Source organism: Xenia sp. Carnegie-2017, unplaced genomic scaffold, assembly GCF_021976095.1.
Source record: "Xenia sp. Carnegie-2017 unplaced genomic scaffold, XeniaSp_v1 HiC_scaffold_16, whole genome shotgun sequence".
NCBI lineage: Eukaryota > Metazoa > Cnidaria > Anthozoa > Malacalcyonacea > Xeniidae > Xenia > Xenia sp. Carnegie-2017.
The window spans coordinates 13,031,008-13,053,031 of record NW_025813469.1 but is presented as its reverse complement, the minus strand read 5'-3'; the positions used below and the strand labels follow the sequence as shown (position 1 = coordinate 13,053,031).

General features: G+C 35.3%; 1 protein-coding gene and 1 long non-coding RNA gene across 9 annotated transcripts; both read right to left on the bottom strand.

Annotated features, from left to right (window-relative positions):
* Positions 1-1,774: 1,774 nt before the first annotated feature.
* LOC124436111 (52 kDa repressor of the inhibitor of the protein kinase-like) lies at positions 1,775-5,252 on the bottom strand. Its single transcript, XM_046986038.1, has 3 exons — positions 5,060-5,252; positions 2,805-4,858; positions 1,775-2,197 (listed from the first exon to the last, which is right to left on the bottom strand). Exons 2-3 carry the CDS (start codon positions 3,765-3,767, stop codon positions 1,775-1,777), a joined length of 1,386 nt encoding a protein of 461 aa, XP_046841994.1. The 5' UTR covers positions 3,768-4,858; positions 5,060-5,252.
* Positions 5,253-6,141: 889 nt separating this feature from the next.
* On the bottom strand, positions 6,142-22,013 carry LOC124436306. Of its 8 annotated transcripts, XR_006945306.1 has the most exons (11): positions 21,479-22,013; positions 21,035-21,129; positions 18,067-18,144; positions 17,952-17,985; positions 17,329-17,366; positions 16,941-17,118; positions 16,839-16,878; positions 11,708-11,748; positions 11,402-11,529; positions 11,109-11,202; positions 9,569-10,287 (listed from the first exon to the last, which is right to left on the bottom strand). It is a non-coding gene; the product is annotated as an uncharacterized LOC124436306 (long non-coding RNA). The 8 variants fall into 8 exon arrangements; XR_006945305.1 differs by lacking the exon at positions 9,569-10,287 and adding an exon at positions 6,142-6,464 and having other exon boundaries at positions 17,952-18,144; XR_006945303.1 differs by having other exon boundaries at positions 17,952-18,144.
* Between the last annotated feature and the right edge of the window lie 11 nt (positions 22,014-22,024).

The window sequence follows — 22,024 nt, the reverse complement described above, 5'->3', positions numbered from 1 at the left end:
TGGTCTTACTTTGTAATATTATGATTGCCAAACGTTCTAGTGCTTCACACATTGTCAAAGATGTTGTAAATTACTTGTTTTTGTGAATACTTTGAGATGATTTTTGGAATTTTTGTAAAACAACCAGTAACAGACGATGTGCAAGGTCGTATTACTTGTAATGTAAAATTATAAATATGACCTTGGGTCATATCACGCAAATATGACCAATAATACATTTAAGAATCGTAAAAAAGTACGCAGTGTTTTTAAATATTCATCTAACCAAAGTTCTTCGAGTAAAGTGTACGGAACTGGACTATATGGAAGAACCACTTTGCGTCACATTTCTTGTATTATTCTCCCAAGCAAGATATAAACGATGTTTGCGAAACTGGCATTTTTGTATGATATATCAAGCCGAGTATTGAGCTATCAAGTTGTATGTATCAGTAGTTAAGACCAGGGGCGGATCCAGGATTTTTAATTCCTTAGTCGGAAGGGCGTGGTCGAACAAAATTTTAATAAATGGGCGTGGTCGCATTTATTAAAATTCTGCTAACGCAACATTGTTAATATGATGAATTATAAGGACTGTTTCACCCTATATCAGAGCTCATCAGCATGCCTAGGAAATGGCACCCTCACCACGTGAAAATGCAATTCCGACATGGACAGCCTCAACGTAATGAGAAGCCTTAAACAAAAAGAGAGCAGTCTGGTTTTAAGGCGCCAGATACTCGCCTTTCACACCTTTGCAACAAAGCAACAGGAGTTTGATTAGAAAAGCGACAATGTGGGACATTTCAAAGATGTAAAATTGCTCAGTTTTCTACATCATCCCTGTCATTCTAATCCTTTAACCTCGCCCCAAGAATATGCACACACATAATCTGAATCTAATGGTTATTTTGCCGAGCTAAACAGAAAAGTAACACAAACCACCGCTAAAGAAAACGTCGAAACGCTGACCTAAACATTCAATTTCCATAAATTTTGACGATACTCCAAGCTCAAACTGATTTCTTTTATAAAAAGGTATTGTTTAGGAAAAGATATGCTATTGACTGGTGACACAGTTAACTTATTAATTCCTTTGAGAGCATGACTCCAAATGTCAGTAACCCTGTTAATGATGAAGTTAAATATTTGGTCTTTCATAAGGTCAATTGTTCCTTCACAAGTATCACAATTAGACAAAGTTGTTTTATTCCCAGATCAAAACGCATATGCATTAATTAAGACCTTACAAAAGGTGAATATTTCTTGTATGTTAGGTAACTTCATCAAAACGCGCATCATATATATTTTAAGATGTAGATCGCCAGGGTTAGTATAGTCCTTAGAAGGACTGTTGGTGTTGATGTTGACTGACGTTTCGACAACCTTAGTGGTGGTCATTTTAAAAGTCTAGTGACAGAAGATGTTGTATATTTGTACCATTTTCACAGAGATACAAAAGCAATTGTGCTGTGTATGACACACATAAATTGACGTTTTCAATGTTCTTTTAAAAAGTGCTACGAGAAAGAGATGAAATACTACACCCAATATTCCTAATTCAAACTTGAATAGACATATTAAAATGATGCAACACATCATACAAATAATTTCAAAATGGTTTCACGCAGGCTCAGAGGATTACCCATAGTGAAATTATTTAATATACAAAATTAAGGCAAAGTGACACGTTTGTCACTAAGATTTATGAGATATCATGACTATACAAAAAATTAGAAGCTCTTTCTTTCCTTCTCGTCAAAACTATAATGACCAAGCCTAAAGAGTCAAATTTTTACAATTTCAGTTCTAATCGCCGGTTTCCATACGCAAATTTATTGATCACCTCATCAACAGTAGGCTCTATTTCCTGATGTATTCGCATTAGTGCAAGTCCATTTAAGCGTTCTTCAACCATCGTACTTCTGTTGTAAGTTTTAAGCATGCGAAGTGCTGAAATAGAGCGTTCGCACTCACAAGAAGTAACTGGAAGAGTGGCTAGTAACCGTAGACATGCCTTAATATTCTCAAAACCTTCAAACCCTAAAGCTTTAAGTGTGGAAGCTGCACTGTCCGGTAATGATCCCTCATATGTTGTCCAAAACTTTTCCCATAATTCCAATTCAGCATCTAATCCTAAGGGATTAGGAAGATCATCTTTGTAAAAATCTGAAAACAAACGAAAATTCTCTTTCCAATTCTTTTGTTTGGTGGAAGACTGTTAATTAGCGAAATCATTTTGATGGAACAACGCTAAAGCCGTTATAAACGTTGATTTGACTAAAATCAAATCTTGCCTGAAGATCAGAGTTTAAGTGGTCTAGAAAAGGAATAGTGAGAGCCTTTTGTAATAATCTGAAGCGTTAGAAGATGGGTGATTCTCATTGTGAACTTGTCTGCCAGCTGTTCTGGGCATTTTTCATCGACATCTACGTTTTTAGCTAAAGAAACTGCTTCACTATACCATTTACCATGATATAAATCAACATCATTCCTCAATAAAATTCCCAAGTTTTTTAATGACTCAATTAAATGCATTCCATCCATAACATCACAGGTTTTAGCTTGTAATAACTGAGTAACAGGAAGTGTTAAATCTAAAATATTTCTACTAATGACAAGGCTAACAATAAATCTGAAGGTGGAAATCAATGCTAGGAAAGAAGAAGCTTTAGAAGATGTTTCTGGATTACACACATGACCAGCATTATGGCTCATTTCAGTTAAAGTATGAAAAATTGGAAGGAATAATTCTTGAAATATATCTAGACCATCTATTCGCTCAATCCATCGAGTTCGACAAACATCCTTTAACTTTGATTTACCTGAATGTGGGCAATAGTCTTCAACTGCTTTTGAAAGTAACATTTGCCGTCCATCAGAGAGATTGAAAAGTAAGAAAGTTCTTTAATTTGACTAAAAACATTTCTGACAAAGGGGACAGAACATGAATTACATATTGCAAGATTTAACCTATGGCTGTAACAGTGGGTGTAGATTGCTTTAGAATTCAAACGAAGAATGCGTGCAGAAAGACCATTGATATGCCCTGCAACAGCCCCAGCTCCATCATATCCCTGACCTCTGCAATCCTCAATGCTTAATTTTAGTTCTGTTAATGCACTGTGAATTAATTTCTCAAGACTTTCCCCTGATAAACCCCATTTGCAGTGCAAAAACCTCACAAAATCTTCTCTAACATTCCTATTGCTATCTACAAAACGAATCACAAGAGAAAGCTGCTCTTTGTTTGCAGAATCTGCTGCTTCATCAGCAATTATACTAAAAAATTTATTTATTTTTATTTCACTAGTTATTTTTTCAGTGATAACCTGTCCACAAGCAGCAATTAGATCATTTTGAGTAGTCTTTGAAATATAAGAAGCATTCTTTGGACAGTTTTTCAAATGATCAGCTAAAACTGTGTCACTAGCCTGAACACGAAAATTTAACAATTCAACATAGTTACCAACACCACCTTTTGAGTAAGAACCAACCTCCGGATGATATGAAGAATCATCACGGTGCCCTCTTAATGCTAACCCAAGTCTACCACAAAGTTTAATAGTATCAATTATTGATACAAGTTTTTCCCTATTTTGCCTGATGACTTGCTGTTTGTGCTCATCAATCAACACCTCAATCTGCAGTCCTTCTCCTGATGCTTGACCAACTAATGACAAATATTTATTACGTGTGCTTTCGTGCAAACCTGCTCTGGTGAGAGCCTTAGAACTCAAACCAATATGGCGTTTGAAGCAAGCTTTAGCATCAGGCCAATATGTCATTGGTTCACTAAAAGGTTTTTTAATTTTTGTATTTTTATTCGAAACTGATCACCAAACAAAACACAAGGCAGACAAAAAGCACCATCCAAAGAAGGGGAGTAACACAACCAAGAATAATCTTCCAGCCACGAATAAAGAAAAGATCGACCATCAGCTGATTTAGGAAATGGGTAGGATCTATTCGGTTTAAAAACATTGTGAATGAGCTGGAGCTTTTGAGAATCATTCATATTTCTAGCTTTTTCTCTAAAATATCTCACATCATTTGGATATTGCTGTGAAAAATCTAATGAAAATGATTGCAAAAGTTCTTGTTTTGGGTTATGTATTAAACCAAGACTAGTGATGGCAGGCACCTTTTGTGTTGATTGTGTTTGTGTAGTACTAAATAATTTGGGCAAAATAAATTGTTTAGCCTTATTACTTGCTGGGGTTGAAACTGGTTGAAAAAAATTAGAAATGTTAACAGTAGAAGACTCTCCTTTCACATGAGGAATTTTCTTGTTAGCTTTTTCTAACAAAGCAGAAGCCTTTCTTTTAGTTTTACTGATAGGTTTGAAAATAAGAGGTGCAAAGTGATTTGGCTTAAAGACTTTACTAGAAGTCAATAGAGTTGTAGAACAAAACAAGAGGTATAAATAGTTATATTGAGTAGGTGGTGTTGGTAAAGGAAGACGAGGTGAAATAATTTGGTTGAACAACAACTTAAAAGAAACTTCTCCACAATCAGGATACATCAAAGAAATGATTCTATTAGTAACTGAGGAGAGAGCAAGTATACACAAAAAAACTACCCCAAATTTTATCTCTACAGTTGCAAAGAGCTTCCATTTTAACAAGATCAAGCCCTGATAAACCTGAATCCACACTTTCAAAACAACAGGACATAGCCAAAACATTTTTTGCACTAACAGAGACCTTGTCACCATGCTTCTCTAAGGTGGAAGTGAATATTGGATGATAACAATAATAATTTGCATATATAAAAAAGCTCTATAGATACCATAGCTCTCAAAGTGTGAATGAGAGCATTGCTTCCAACCAAGGCCAGAGAAGCAGAGCTGTATAGGCAATTTCCAGATGGTTCAGATCTAATAAAACAGCAGTCGAAAGATTTCTTGATTATTATAAGACTGCAACAATTTATGCAATGTCAACAAAGCGAGTTAAAAGCGATCATTTCAACAACAATGAAATGACAACAAATCGGCAGTTTTGGTCTTAACGTGTCATAACAACTACGCAATTAGGCTTATATTCATTTCTACTTATCTTAATTTAACTAATTTTACCTTAGAGCAACCGATGGCTTCGTATTGTCGGCCTTCACATGATGAGGCAAATAGACTGTCTCAGCATTTACATCACGATACAAAGATCGTCCAATTAAAGGAAAATGCTCTTCAGGCATTAAGAAACGAGAAGAATTATATATACCACATAATTCCTCAAAGGTCTTAAGCAAAGCAACATCATCACTTTTTTAAGTCAGAGAGAACCCGATCTAAAATACTGCTAGAGTTAGCCATGACGATCGATAAATATTCAAGCGCAATGAAGCAGACAAATATATTCCGACTAAGTTCGCTACAACAACCAATCAAATCCGAAGATTCGGCAACATCATATACCAAAAATAGATATATCCTGCAAAAAACTAACAATGTTGACCAATCACAAGCTTTAAATTGGTATAGATCCTGCAAGAAATCTCCACCAATTACAGTTATATAGCTGGTTCGTCTGGGCAAATCAGAATCACAGAATGAACATAGATCCTGCAGATCATGCACGGATACGCTAACCAATGAATGCTCGCAAATTGATCAATTTAAACCAATCAAAATCGGTATATGGACCCAAATCCTGCGGAAATTTTAAAGCACTCAAGTGTTATGATTTAAGGAATACCCACGGAATTTTTTGAAAGTGACACGTTAATACGTTAGTCGCCCGACTTAGTTGACTAAGTTTAAATCCGCCTCTGAAGACAGACAAAACGGGATCGTACGTGCAAAAGAAACGATGTCAATACTCATTGAAAATCAAATTGTTTGTCCAATCCTCACGTAGAGATAAATAATAGTGATTTGATTGACCGCTCGTAATGAACGTAATCTAGTTTTTTGCAGTATTAAATTACTTATATAAAACACAACTACACATTGTTCTTTGTTTTCAACTTCCGTATTGATCAAACATCGACTGCAATCTTCAACGTATCTTTTCAGTTTTAATTGTAAAAATAAACAAATAATTTTGTCTGTTTCTTGGATTAATTTTGACACTAAATCATAAAGGAAGAAGACGTATGAAATGGCTAGTCGTCCTAATGTTTATGAAAGTGGATATGAAGAATCAAGATTTAAGACTGTTGTTGATGAAAATTTTTACTGTTCAATTTGTTTGAATGTCATGAAAGATGCCAGAATGTGCCATAATCAACACTGTTTTTGTCGTGAATGTATTGAAAAACATCTACGAGTTAATGCACAAAGATGTCCTCAATGTCAAGTTGTTTTAACTGTAGCTACGCTTCATCCAGCGCGTGTTATAAATAATATGATTTCAAAGTTAAAGATTAAGTGCGACTACGCCAGTCGTGGTTGTCCTGAATTTATAAATGTCGACGATCTTCAAAAGCATGTTGAAAATTGTGGCTTTGCTCCAGTGTTGTGTTCTAATGAACGTTGTGGTCTGGAAATAAACAAACGAGACAAGATTAAACATGAAACTGAGTTATGTGAATATAGAAAGATTGCTTCTCACTACTTTGAAGAGATTAAAGAAATGTTTCAAACAAGTTTTGAAGACAAAATGGAAATACAAATGAGCAACTTAAGCAGGAAAATAGACAAAGATAGAGAAACAATCAATAGAAAAATTAATCAAAAATTTATTCAAGTAAAAGAATCAGTGAAACCATTGACATCTCAGTATATAAAAATACAGAAAGAATTGTTGGAGTCAAGTGAAGAAATAAAAAATGTTCAACAAAATCTTTCTGCAGTGACCAAAGAAATGAAAGAAATTAAAACCGTGATGTTTCAAATGTTGGAAAAGATGAATATAAATGAACAACATGTTCAAACATTGACATCATCAATTGAAATGGTGACGAATTCAGTAAAGGGTGATATTTTGATTGCTGGAGGTTGTGGCAAGTTTTTCTTCTTAAATAGGGTTGAAATATTTTCATGGAAAGAAGAGAAATGGTTTAAGACTGCATCAATGGAAAAAGTACACAGTTGTGCTTCATCATTTATTTATAATAATAATTTATTTGTTGTTGGAGGACTTCACTGCAAGTCAATAGAGGCATTAAACCTAAATCAGTTACCTTTAACATGGAAGACATTTCTTAATTTTAAAGAGCTTCCTTATGAATGTTGTGCTCATCAAACTATCGTTCATAAACAAAAAGTCATTCACATTGGAGGAAGTATTTTTGGTAAAGGAGCAACTGATCTGATCAGTGAAATACAGATTACCAGTACAACATCTTGTGTTTTGAAAGAGTTGTGTCATATGCGTGAACCCCGGTATGGCCATGGAGCTGTTGTTGTTGATGAGAAAATTTATATTTTAGGAGGATATAGAAAATGTATGAAAGTTTTGTCAAGTGTTTTGGAGTTTGATCCAAGGACACTTAAATTTAAGGATATGCCTCCATTACCTCATCCATTGACTGACATGGCAACAGTTCAATGGAGAGATCAAGTTGTTCTCCTTGGAGGTCGTGATAATCGAAGAGAAATATTGAGCAGTGTTATCATGTATGACAGCAAAACAGGTAATATTACCGTTTTACCATCCATGTTGGAAAAGAGATTTGGGTGTTGTGCAGTTATAACAGGTGATACAATTGTTGTCATGGGAGGTCAGGATGATAAAGATAGAGATCTTAATTCAGTGGAGTGTTTTAAAATGGGAAGTAGTTCTTCATTTACATATCTTCCTTCAATGAATGAATCACGATATGTAGCTATTGCAGAAGTTTTACCTTTTGGACAAAAGTATGTATAACCAAAAAAACGTTCATCAAACGTTATAACCTTCTAAAAATTCTTGTAGCTTACACTGGATGATAAATATGTAAAGTTAAATGTGTAAACCTTTAAGCTTGTTGAGAAATTATTTCCCCACTGATTCCCTCTAATGATATATATACTGTATATTGCAAGTTGTATCATAAAATACTATATACAGCACACGTCTATCACAAACTTTGCTCACCGATTAAGAATTATATATTTACATGTTATTTGTATAAATGGTATTTTTCAAATATATTACCTTGCTTTGCTTAAATCATAATTAAATTATGCGTTGAACTTGTTTCGACTATTTCCCATGAAATGCGCGCTAGGGGCACCCTAGTGGTAGGGTTACCCTAATAACACCTACATACAACCACTTCTTAAGACTACACCAAGCTGTAGCGTTCACACATGCGCGCTAGGGGCACCCTAGTGGTAGGTTTACCTTAAAACACCAGCATTCAATCACTTCTTAAGACTACATCAAACTGGACATCAATTTTCCTTAGTACTGCCATTATTATTATACGCAGCAAAATTTAAAACGTGACATACTTTATATGCATGGTAAAATTACAAGAATGAGGAAACTGCCCCATTAGCTGTTGGTGTACTGTACTTTGACCACCTACGACGAGTATACTCGTACGAAAGCATGTGATAAGTTTCTTTCTATTTACTGGCTAAAATGACGTAAATATGACAAATTGTTATTGCAGCTTCAGATTGAAAATATTGCCACATTTCGAGTTTCCTCTCGGACAATAAAATAACGTGGAAATTTTATACCTGAGAAGTTTGTATTCTTGATGTGAACATGACGTCATCAATAATACAGTCGCCATGTTTAGGGTTTGTAATCTGGTTTTTGTTCTGCCAAAAAAAGTACATTTTGGCTTTCATTTTTTTGTTTTGCGTTTTGGCTTCAATTATTTTTTTTTCATTTCAATGGACTGTAATTTTTCTGCCATTTAAACCATTATAAGTTGGTGGGACAGTCACAGTGATTTGTGCTTCACAGTGAAATTTAGTATTCCTCGGAAAAAACGATTATAAAGCACAAATATAGCAGCAAAATGTCCCTCAGTTTAGCAAGTTAATATTTTAATAATAAACAGTTTTTACATGAGGTTGAGCATGATATCTAGAATTATTCAGACCGAGGTCAATGTCATCTGCCGAAGCAAAGCTGGGGGCGGATAACGTTGACAGAGGTATGAACAATTGTTGATAACATACGAAAAACAAATTGAATAATTGTTTTATCATTCACCTCAACAAACTGAAATATTATTTACACTCATCAATGTATAACATTTCCAAACCTGCCCTTATTTGTAATTGTCAAACGATTTTTTCGAGTTCTTCTTGTTTAAATATGCTGTAAATATGTTCGAAATCAGCTTCGTCGCTTTTTTAGTATTTTCCGCATCAATTTTGTTCAAAAGCTTTCCTTTTGTTTTTAGAAACTGTGGTAAACATCACTTTATTTGATTTTTTTTCAAATAGGGCTTTTTATGGCGTCCGTCTATAATTGCAGAAACTATTTTTCGTAGATATGACGTCATACCTACAGATATCAAGGATTAGAACATAGCCAAAATCACTCGGCCAATCAGCGTTCAGTAATTTGATGCTCCATATTGTAGTGTGTAAAATGCGGAGATGGAGTGAAAACAATGGAATACAATTAAAGCTTAATGGCATTCACTAAATCTCATTTGTATTCCCTATATAGAGCATACTAACAAGATATTGTTCTTTATTGTTCACTTCTTTATTAGTATCCTCTAAATAGAAAATACCAATGAGGTTAAAGGATACTAATGACTGTCGTAACTCCACATTACATTTCATCTCTGAATAACTAACAAGGTGATGAAATTTAACGCGTTTCTAACGCATCTCGATGATGTAAATATATTCATGTTAAAACTAAAATAACTCTTAAGAAAAAATTGGAAAAACTAATAATTGCTCACAAAGTTAAAAGCAAACACATGTGTATTACATAAAATGTAACAACATACGTGTTTTCCCATGTTCAATAAATTTAAAGTACGTCGTGTATTTGTCGTACTAACACATGCTTCTTTCTTCTTATCTACGTCAATTTTCTATGGACTTGAAACAACTACTGTAGCAGGTTGTTGAAGTGCTTTTAAAACTGACATAACCAGAGTAGAACTTGGCCTTTTGCATCATCTTGTTTGTTCATCACTGAAAATGTTCTTTTCTTAGAGGGCTGTTGGGCACGTAACCTTTCCAAAATCATTTGAAAATCTTCAACCTTTCATGTCAATGTAATCTACCTCACACATTGTTCGTAAATATTTATAGAACGTGTTTAATTTAACAGGTTGTGAGCTATACCAATACAATGTCCCCTGGTTCATAACTTTCGAGAGGTTTTGAACAAAAACCTGCCTTTACATGGAACACATCTCAAATACTCGTTGAAAACAATCATCAGCTGTAAACTAAAGATACTTGTATAAGAATACAGCATCTTAAATTCAGTACCATAAGTAATCCCTTCTGGCTTTGGCCATACATTGTTCTAAGACGGTGCCCGAGTGAGTGAAATTTTATCTAATGCGAGGGTTTCTCAATCCCATAGAGCACACACGATCGTGCTCTACCCTTACTAATTTGTAGATAGTTGACCAAATCACTAGAAGTTGGTCATGTAATATTTCAAAAATTCAAATTCCATGTAGGTTGGTATGACGAAATGTCTAGTACTTATATGCTCCAATGATTAGGTACGGTGTCTAAAATTTTAGAATTCCCGTGTGTATGAGAGTCTTTGTACTTCTGTCATACAACGGTGGCCTTTCATCAAACATTATAAAATAAACACAATGAAACGTGTGCGCTGATTGGTCTAGAGCTGTGTTTGCATTAGCCTGTGCAAAACACATCTGAGCTCAACCAATCAAATCAATCATAAAAATCAACTAGTCAATGAGAATTTGCAATCGATCATGAATACATTTTAGAGGAAAAATTAAAATGTTCGCTTGTTTCGCATTATTGTTATTTTATAAAAGAAATAAAAGATGTTTCTCGTGTTTGCACTGACTTGTGCAAACCTAGAAGACGTTTGTGAGAATTCACGAGCATGTGCAACACTCGATCTTCGGTCTCGAGCTTGCACTAATCTACTCTCGAGTTCTCCCAAAAGGTCTCCTCGGTTTGCATAAGAATGTGCAAGCACAGTAAACATCTTTTACTTCTTAAATAGAACACAATTGATACTAGGAATCAAAAAAGTAGGCACTAAAATGAAATCACTAACCTTACCACATGTTAATAGTATGATGACCTTGGGAGCATTGTTGTCCAAGGGTGCAACATCATTGGTCAGCGGTGATCCAGTCATAGGTATCACTCTAAGTAGGAACGGATAATGAAAATGAGTAATGTGGATAAAGGACGTGGTGAGGGTGATTGGGGGATTACGGTGATGATGGTATGGGATAAAAAATGATGGTGAGGGTTAATGTGTGATAAAGATAATGGTGGTGAGGGTGATTGTGGCTATGTGAGTTTTGGATAAGAACAAGACTTTACGTAATATGAATGACAAACCTCTCCCCAGGTTTTGGAGCTCTCATACTTTTAACACGAACAATTCACGAACGAAGTTTTTGTAAAGTTTCATAGCGAAATAACGACACAGATTGTAGTAGAAGTTTTGCTGGCTCATATTTCAAAATCTATAAATACAACTTTCTATTTGATCCATACGTACGTTCTCTGATATTACGATATTTACAAAAAGTATGAAGAAGAATTTTTGCAATTGGGAGATCAAGAACAAGTATGCGCGGGTTATGGGGTGACTGGGGAGCAGGCTTTAAAATGATGGTTAACCACAACTGACAATTATCCTACCTGAGCTATTGATTTTACAAGAGAGATTTGACAATGGCATTCTAAAAGTAAAAAAATAAAACTCTGTGTTTTATAAACAAATAAAACAACACTTCTTAGCAATGAACGGTTATATATTTTGGAAATAATTCGGGTAAATTGACGAATTTTTTTACGGGGGAGGGAGGGAGGATTGTGTCAAATCATTTCAATCAATTTACATGGTGTCGTAACTCGTTGTGTTACTCATTTTCTATGAAATATAAAATTATCGGAGAAACTTTTATCTTTTATGTATTAAATGCCTGGATTACAAATTTTCAAACTTATAAAATCGACATATGGGATAGATATTCTCAGAAGAACAAGAAAATGGGAATTATTCGCACGTAAAGAGACATCAACATTTGAGCAGCTTCACTTCCTACACAAATGCAAACAACAACGAATCCTACTAATTAGCATCAACCACCATTAAAAACAACTCACGCTCGACAAATTGCACAATCAAACGGCCGCCGTATGTTAAACGTTCTCATATCAGATGCCCACAACCGCTTACGAATCTACCGTCATAAACTACAAGAACATCGAGAAGCCGTAACAACATACACAACATAATCAGACGCCAAATCCATTAAAGGGGTTATATCACGAATTTTAGCCCCCCTTTTTTATTAGCTAAATTGAAAGACCTTATTTCAGTGATTTTAAATCTGCAATTATAATTGAAATTGGATTGGTGAAAGTGATTTTATGGACGTTCAAAGTCACGATTTTCAGCATTTTTTTTGCGAACTTTTTGATCGGTATGCTAATGAGTTGTGACGTAGATAGTTGAACACATATATCAACATGGCGTATTCTACTAGTAATCTTAATAAGAAACGCGGAGGAAAACGCTGTGTTGCTGGCGGACCTAATCAAATTAGTTGCGCCAATGATTCAAAAACCGAAGGAATGTCGATGCATCTGTTTCCTAAAAAAGAAACAGAGCCGCAAATACATAGAAAATGGGTAAATTTTGTGCGTAAACACAGACCGGGTTTTGAGGCTTCCTCTACCTCGTGTCTGTGTTCTGCGCATTTTGAAGATTCTTGTTTTGACCTAAATTTGAGCGTGTAAGTCAAGCTCAAAAGAAGGTTGAAGAAAGATGCTATCCCAACCATTGACGTGGCTGGGATTCCTGAACCATTACAGGACGAAATAACCGATCGAAAGCGAAGACAAGTAAGTTTACGCTTGTTTATGTTAATTTTTCTTTTGTCATAAGTAAATTCGATATAAGTTTTGTAGATTATTCGACATACTCTCCATAAGCCATCGCTGAAGGAAACATGTTCTCTCAATGAGGAAGTACCATCTACTAGTGATGAAGCTGAGCATGTTTAAGTATGCACTGGGGAAGCAAATGATTCGCCATTTGAACGGCTTGCTATTTTCCATTTTACATTTATGCTATGATTTAATTCCATATATTTTTCTTTTGTCTTTTTCCCAGACTGACATTGAAGAAAAGATATTCTTTCATTTAATTCTTTCAGCTTAACCTCTCAGTAGTTGCACCAATTTGTTTTTATTGTTTACTCTTGTTTCAAACCATTAAACTGCATGTCAACTTATATAGTGCATCCATGTATCTCCTATTTGGTTTTCATCTAGGCATATTTCCTGACCATTCCAAACTCAGCAAATAAGGTCAACAGTCTCTACAGTGCACAAGACTATTCCATCATTGCCCCTCTGATGGTATGTAACCTGTTGTGTTACCACTTGGATATGCTTTCCGAATAAAGTGGTAAACACAAGCAGGTAAAGGCCGAGTATTCTCCCATCCCATAGACCCACAAAACCATCGCATCAACCATCTGTATGCCACAGCTCTCAAGTACCTGAAGTAAATAAAAAAGGTTGGACTAATTATTGTTGATGAAACAATGTTGATGATAACATTCTTTCTCATACAATTTACAATCTTACATATTTAATGATTGTGATGCTTGGCGGCGATAAGCACGTCCATTCCTATCTCTCAATAGTGGCCCGACGTTTTCAAGGACAGCCTCATGAACTAAAGGCCCTAATTTGGCATGCTGTGTTATGCATGATATTTTCTCAATGCTGCCATCGAATGTCATTTTCTGCAAAGCTGGTCCTATTTCCTTACAGCATCTGTACTCTAATGCGCCTTGTAACAAATCGGTATGACAGCATTGACAATTACACCTGAAACGTGGGAGCATTGTGGTTTATAAAGTAACTTTATGTATATTACAAACAGGAGAAAACAACAACTTACCATTCACCGAGTGGAATTACGCCATCACTTCGTTGTTCTAAGGTCGCAGGAGAATTCCATCGGGATCATCTGGAGTATGCACTTCTCACCATCTCCTGCGAGCGGTTCATCGTCATATGCGAAGTCGTTTAAATGCTCGACATAACCCACGGATTCCGAGCTCGAATCAGATACGCATTCAGACATCGAATTCGAATTATCTGAGCACTGATTTGAAGCCATACTTTCCGGACAACTTGTTTTTTAATATTTTATTGAAAATACTGTCATTATTTGTTTTAACACAAGAAAACGACAACAAAATCACCTCCTATAATATAATATTATATTGACGGAAACAGACGTGTTCAACTATCTACGTCACAAGTATCAATATGGCGTCGTAAAAAATTCGCAAAAAGTACCCGACTTTGGAGGCAAAATTAAGGAACTTATATTTATCTGTTTAAGTCCAGCGACATGTCATAGTTCTTCAAATAATCCAAATTTTCAATTAAGCTAATAAAAAAGGGGGGCTAAAATTCGTGATATAACCCCTTTAATGAAGCCATCAAAAAAGCAACATCCGCATATAAAACAAAATGACACCACGAACTTCATCCGAAAATTACAAGAATCCAGACTTAAAAAAAACTCCATCCCAACACAAACGAATTTGTCACAAACATCTCGAACAAACCACTAACCGAACAGCAAACTAAAATTTTAAACAAAGGATTAAATTACAACTTTAAAGACGCGAACAAACTTGACTACGTTGCCGACCTGGAATCCGCTTTAAAGTAAACCAACTTAACAGACCAAACGAAAGGAGACATTCGTCACAAAATCACAAATAACCTCTGCCACAAACCACCTGTCACCTTAAACTACGAAGAACTACGAGCAATTAAAAACCTACAAAACGACGACCAAATAATCATATTACGAGCTGACAAAGGACGCAAAACAGTTATCATGGACAAATCAGAATACATCGACAAAGCCAAAACCCTCCTACAAGACACCACCACCTACGAACTTCTCCACACAGACCCCAGCAAAACGACCACCAACCGCATCAACCAGAAACTGAAACAACTAAAAGACAAAAAGAAACTAAACGAAAATGACTACAGAAGAATCCGACCCAATGACGCATCCACCGCCAAATTCTACGCACTACCAAAAATCCACAAAGAAAACAACCCACTTCGACCTATCGTATCACTTCCAGGATCACCTACGTATGAACTTTCAAAATATCTTTATAACATTCTGTATCCATTAGTCAAAAATTCACCTCACACCATCAGAAATGCCACCACTTTCCTCGCCAGTATTGAAAACAGTAAACTACGACCAGACGAAATCATGATATCCTACGACGTGACATCACTCTTCACATCCATACCACTAGACATCGCCAAACAAATTACAAACGAACTACTCACAAACGACAAAACTTGGCAAGCTACAACAAAACTAGACAAAAATGACATCCTAGACTTACTCAACCTTTGCCTCTGCAGTGAATTCACCTTCCAAAACACATACTACAGACAAATTTCAGGCACACCAATGGGATCACCACTATCCACATTCCTCGCAGAAGCTGTCATGCAACACCTCGAAACACAATCAGTCACAAACAACACAAACATCAGACTATGGAAAAGATATGTCGACGACATCTTTGCCATAGTCAAGAAAGACAAAACTGAACAAATCCTACACACCATAAACAATACCACAAAGAACATTACTTTTACTAAAGACGAAGAGCACGACAAACAACTTACCTTTCTCGACATCCTACTAACCAGAACAGATGACGGTACACTAAACACACAAGTATACCGCAAAACCACCCACACAGACCAAATACTCGATTTCAACAGCAATCATCCAACACAACACAAAATAAGCTGCATTCGAACACTTTTCAACAGGATAAACACTCATTGTAATACGGAAGAAGCCAAAAAAACAGAACGCAACTACTTATACTCCACATTTATTAAAAACAATTACCCTAGAAACTTCATAAACAAAACTATATACAAAATACAAAACAAAACACAAACCGACAAAAGCAACAAGCAACCGGACGAAACAGTAAAAATCGTCACATTACCATACATACATAAACGGAACATCAGAAATGACTGCCAGACTTCTTCGACCATTTAATATTAACGTCGCCCACAAACCTACACAAAAACTCAAATCATGTTTCACCAAACATAAAGACAAAACAACAATTCATGATACAACTGACGCGATCTACATGATACCATGTAAGGACTGTTCAAAGCAATACATAGGACAAACATCTAAGAAAATTGAAACAAGACTCACAGAACACAAAACGCCATAAAACGACGAGATCCGAACTCACTACCGGCAGAACATACCCACGGAAACAACCACATTCGACTGGACAGAAACTAAAGTACTCGGACGCGCACAGACTAAACACGCACGCGAATTTAAAAAAGCTTGGTACAGTAAAGACAACGACACAATAAACAGACATATTGACATACCCATCATATACTCACAACTAAAGAAAAAGCACAAAAAAACTACAAACAACACCAAAACTAAAACACTACACTCTAGTATTATTAACACCAATCATATTCACAATACACAAAAACCCATGGCAACGCATTTCACCCCATCCAATCACATTAATCCACCCACTAATCCAATTAGACGCTATAAACGTCTCCAAGCTAAAAAGCACGTGTAAATAAATATCCTCATTCTGATGAAAGCTCGAAGCAACGAGTCGAAAGCTCAATAAAAATCACTTAAAATCCGGAGAAACTTTTATCTTTTAATGTATAAAATTATCAATATACGTACGTAAGATAGTGACTTTCTCCCTCCTTCAGCGTCCGTCACTCTTGAAGACAAAACATCACATATGGTTGTTGACAAACACAAATTATAACAGTTCATCTTAACCTTGACTTAACAGACATGTTGTCAGTCACTGATCCTGATGCTTGAAGCTCTGTTATGTACGATGTCACCTCGCAACAAACAAAATCACGGAAAGGTGGTAAAGGAATTGTGGCAAAGTGAAGTCTGTCATGCTTTGGAAACTTTGTATCGAAGACTCGTCTCCGATATTTCATCAATGCTAAATAATTTGAGAGTGTCAAAAGATCAACACATCGTATGTAGTCTTTGTTAAAAATACTAGATCTCGGAGACAAAAAAGTGTTTTACAAGTATGAAAAGAAATTTCACTTTCATGAACAAATTCTCTGTACGTCAGAGAACAAATCAATGAGCTCTTTCAAATGTGTCACATTCACAGACTTAAAGGATTGTCTACGTACGTACGCACCTGCGCAGTAATGGCTCAATCAACATTTCCTGTGTTGTCTATAAAAAGAATAAAATTGTATCATAGGAAGAGTAACTGATACCAGAAGAGGTCTATCTACAGGTGTCCCAAAAAACGGAACGCACATAAATTAATTATGTATTCGCTGAAATTTCCATGCAAAATAATGTAATTAGCTATTTTCAAGAAGACGGGGAAAGGCCAGCGAGGGCCTTATGTTACTGAGTGTTGAAGATATTGGTTGAGTTACAATGTGAAGATTACTTTGCAATTTTTTTAGCCTTCAGTCATAAAATTCTATGATAAAAGTCTAAAAGGTATACACCTCTGAAAATCTGCCAGGAACCACAAGTTACATAGAATAATGAGATAATTGTCCCAATGAAACTCTTTTTACAAATATGTGATGATATAAATGTTAAGTATATACATAATATGCTATCTGTTTGCATTCTATATTTTAGTCACTTATTGGTTAATTATTTTGAAGGTAGTGACACAGGTGCCCCAAGTTTATAGAGACATCAATGGTGTAACAGAATTTCTCAAAAACAGCAAGATTTGCAAATGTTATTGCATATCAGATTTTTCAGCCAGGTTGTTTGACTAAACACTGTACTCACTTAGAAATTCTTTAAATTTCATTTGGCGTACATTCTGAAAAAGGTAAAAAACAACATTTCAAGACCTGGAATGATATATTGATGTAGTGGAAAAGCTGGAAAAAAACTTGCAAACTTGGATATGCCAATGATCTTGAAGGATGGGATCTAGTTTTGACACGACTGGTTGTGCTTAGGTAATGAAAGACTTGTCCTAAAATACCAAACATTGTATTATTTCATCACAAACAAAACAGCATACAGTACTCGTAACAGACTAAAAACTGTATTCTTTTTCACATGCAACTTTAAAAGTGACAAGTAAATAGTTGGTTTAATTTACATTGGACCTACTTATCTCTTGATGTATGACACAGACGTTTATATGGTGGTGAGCCATATAAGTCATTTACATTGGACCTACTTATCTCTTGATGTATGACACAGACGTTTATATGGTGGTGAGTCATATAAGTCATTTACATTGGACCTACTTATCTCTTGATGTATGACACAGACGTTTATATGGTGGTGAGCCATATAAGTCATTTACATTGGACCTACTTATCTCTTGATGTATGACACAGATGTTTATATGGTGGTGAGTCATATAAGTCATTTACATTGGACCTACTTATCTCTTGATGTATGACACAGATGTTTATATGGTGGTGAGCCATATAAGTCATTTACATTGGACCTACTTATCTCTTGATGTATGACACAGATGTTTATATGGTGGTGAGTCATATAAGTCATTTACATTGGACCTACTTATCTCTTGATGTATGACACAGATGTTTATATGGTGGTGAGCCATATAAGTCATTTACATTGGACCTACTTATCTCTTGATGTATGACACAGATGTTTATATGGTGGTGAGTCATATAAGTCATTTACATTGGACCTACTTATCTCTTGATGTATGACACAGATGTTTATATGGTGGTGAGTCATATAAGTCATTTACATTGGACCTACTTATCTCTTGATGTATGACACAGATGTTTATATGGTGGTGAGTCATATAAGTCATTTACATTGGACCTACTTATCTCTTGATGTATGACACAGATGTTTATATGGTGGTGAGTCATATAAGTCATTTACATTGGACCTACTTATCTCTTGATGTATGACACAGATGTTTATATGGTGGTGACCCATATAAGTCATTTACATTGGACCAACTTATCTCTTGATGTATGACACAGACGTTTATATGGTGGTGAGCCATATAAGTCATTTACATTGGACCTAATTATCTCTTGATGTATGACACAGACGTTTATATGGTGGTGAGCCATATAAGTCATTTACATTGGACCTAATTATCTCTTGATGTATGACACAGACGTTTATATGGTGGTGAGCCATATAAGTCATTTACATTGGACCTAATTATCTCTTGATGTATGACACAGACGTTTATATGGTGGTGAGCCATATAAGTCATTTACATTGGACCTAATTATCTCTTGATGTATGACACAGACGTTTATATGGTGGTGAGCCATATAAGTCATTTACATTGGACCTACTTATCTCTTGATGTATGACACAGATGTTTATATGGTGGTGAGTCATATAAGTCATTTACATTGGACCTACTTATCTCTTGATGTATGACACAGATGTTTATATGGTGGTGAGCCATATAAGTCATTTACATTGGACCTACTTATCTCTTGATGTATGACACAGATGTTTATATGGTGGTGAGTCATATAAGTCATTTACATTGGACCTACTTATCTCTTGATGTATGACACAGATGTTTATATGGTGGTGAGCCATATAAGTCATTTACATTGGACCTACTTATCTCTTGATGTATGACACAGATGTTTATATGGTGGTGAGTCATAAAAGTCATTTACATTGGACCTACTTATCTCTTGATGTATGACACAGATGTTTATATGGTGGTGAGTCATATAAGTCATTTACATTGGACCTACTTATCTCTTGATGTATGACACAGACGTTTATATGGTGGTGAGCCATATAAGTCATTTACATTGGACCTACTTATCTCTTGATGTATGACACAGACGTTTATATGGTGGTGAGTCATATAAGTCATTTACATTGGACCTAATTATCTCTTGATGTATGACACAGACGTTTATATGGTGGTTAGCCATATAAGTCATTTTCATTGGACCTACTTATCTCTTGATGTATGACACAGACGTTTATATGGTGGTGAGTCATATAAGTCATTTACATTGGACCTACTTATCTCTTGATGTATGACACAGATGTTTATATGGTGGTGAGTCATATAAGTCATTTACATTGGACCTACTTATCTCTTGATGTATGACACAGATGTTTATATGGTGGTGAGTCATATAAGTCATTTACATTGGACCTACTTATCTCTTGATGTATGACACAGACGTTTATATGGTGGTGAGCCATATAAGTCATTTACATTGGACCTACTTATCTCTTGATGTATGACACAGACGTTTATATGGTGGTGAGCCATATAAGTCATTTACATTGGACCTACTTATCTCTTGATGTATGACACAGATGTTTATATGGTGGTGAGTCATATAAGTCATTTACATTGGACCTACTTATCTCTTGATGTATGACACAGACGTTTATATGGTGGTGAGTCATATAAGTCATTTACATTGGACCTACTTATCTCTTGATGTATGACACAGATGTTTATATGGTGGTGAGTCATATAAGTCATTTACATTGGACCTACTTATCTCTTGATGTATGACACAGATGTTTATATGGTGGTGAGTCATATAAGTCATTTACATTGGACCTACTTATCTCTTGATGTATGACACAGACGTTTATATGGTGGTGAGCCATATAAGTCATTTACATTGGACCTACTTATCTCTTGATGTATGACACAGACGTTTATATGGTGGTGAGTCATATAAGTCATTTACATTGGACCTACTTATCTCTTGATGTATGACACAGATGTTTATATGGTGGTGAGCCATATAAGTCATTTACATTGGACCTACTTATCTCTTGATTTATGAAACAGACATTTGAATGGTGGTGAGCCATATAAGTCATTTACAAGAAAAGATAATCCAATATAATTTCAATACCTTAACAACTTTAATGCTTGGACTCTTATAAGCATTTGCAGTCTGTGCTTTGGCTTTTTAAATGCATTTTACTATTCTTTCACTCCTGTTCTTTACTGTAGAAATACAAATACATATGCTTAAAATCACAAACATCTTCAGCGGATGATTGGTTACTTCATCCATAACAACACTTAATGTATAGACTTAATTCTTGTGCATTATTTGTACACAAAACCATGTAAAATTTTTATAGGTCAAAGCAGACGTAATCTTGATGATATACACCTCAGTTTAGGGTGTGCTCTAAAATTTCTTCGGGGGTACAAAATAAGGTTTTGAAAATAATAACAACATGGGAGGTTTGAATTAAATCAACAGCTGATTTCAAATTTATTATTATTTTTATCCTTAATAATTACATGAACAGTCAATGATAATACACAATTTTGTTCACAAATTTACCTTTGAGTAGAAAATCTTCTATAGAATCGTTCAATTTATTTTCTTGTTCATCAATCGACATGGATGTATTTAATACCGTAATAGGGCAAAATGTTCAGTTTAATTCCCTTGACTCTGTCTGCCAACCTTCTTTGGGACTTCTCGCTTTCTTTTCGGTGCCATTCACCTTCACTACAACTCTATATATCTGTATATCTTTAACATAGGCAGAAAATTTTGCTCCGATATTCAAAATTTGAAGTGAAGTAACAAATATTTCAAAAACATTGCTCGCTTAAATTCTCAAATTTTGCGCGGTCATAATCAAGTCGTTTTCTTAATGGTTTCCATCCATCAAAACTACATTTATATCACAGTCTAACGGGAGAAAGACTAGGACCTGATAAATATTGAAAGTGAAACAAAAAGAAAATTTACGTGCTTACATCATGTTTAGGTAAAGCTTCTCATTGGCTGAAACGCGTCACATGCTCACTGGATATCATTCTCTGATTATGCTCTCACTTTATAGCAAGAGTGTATGAAGTATATTACATTGATCATGAT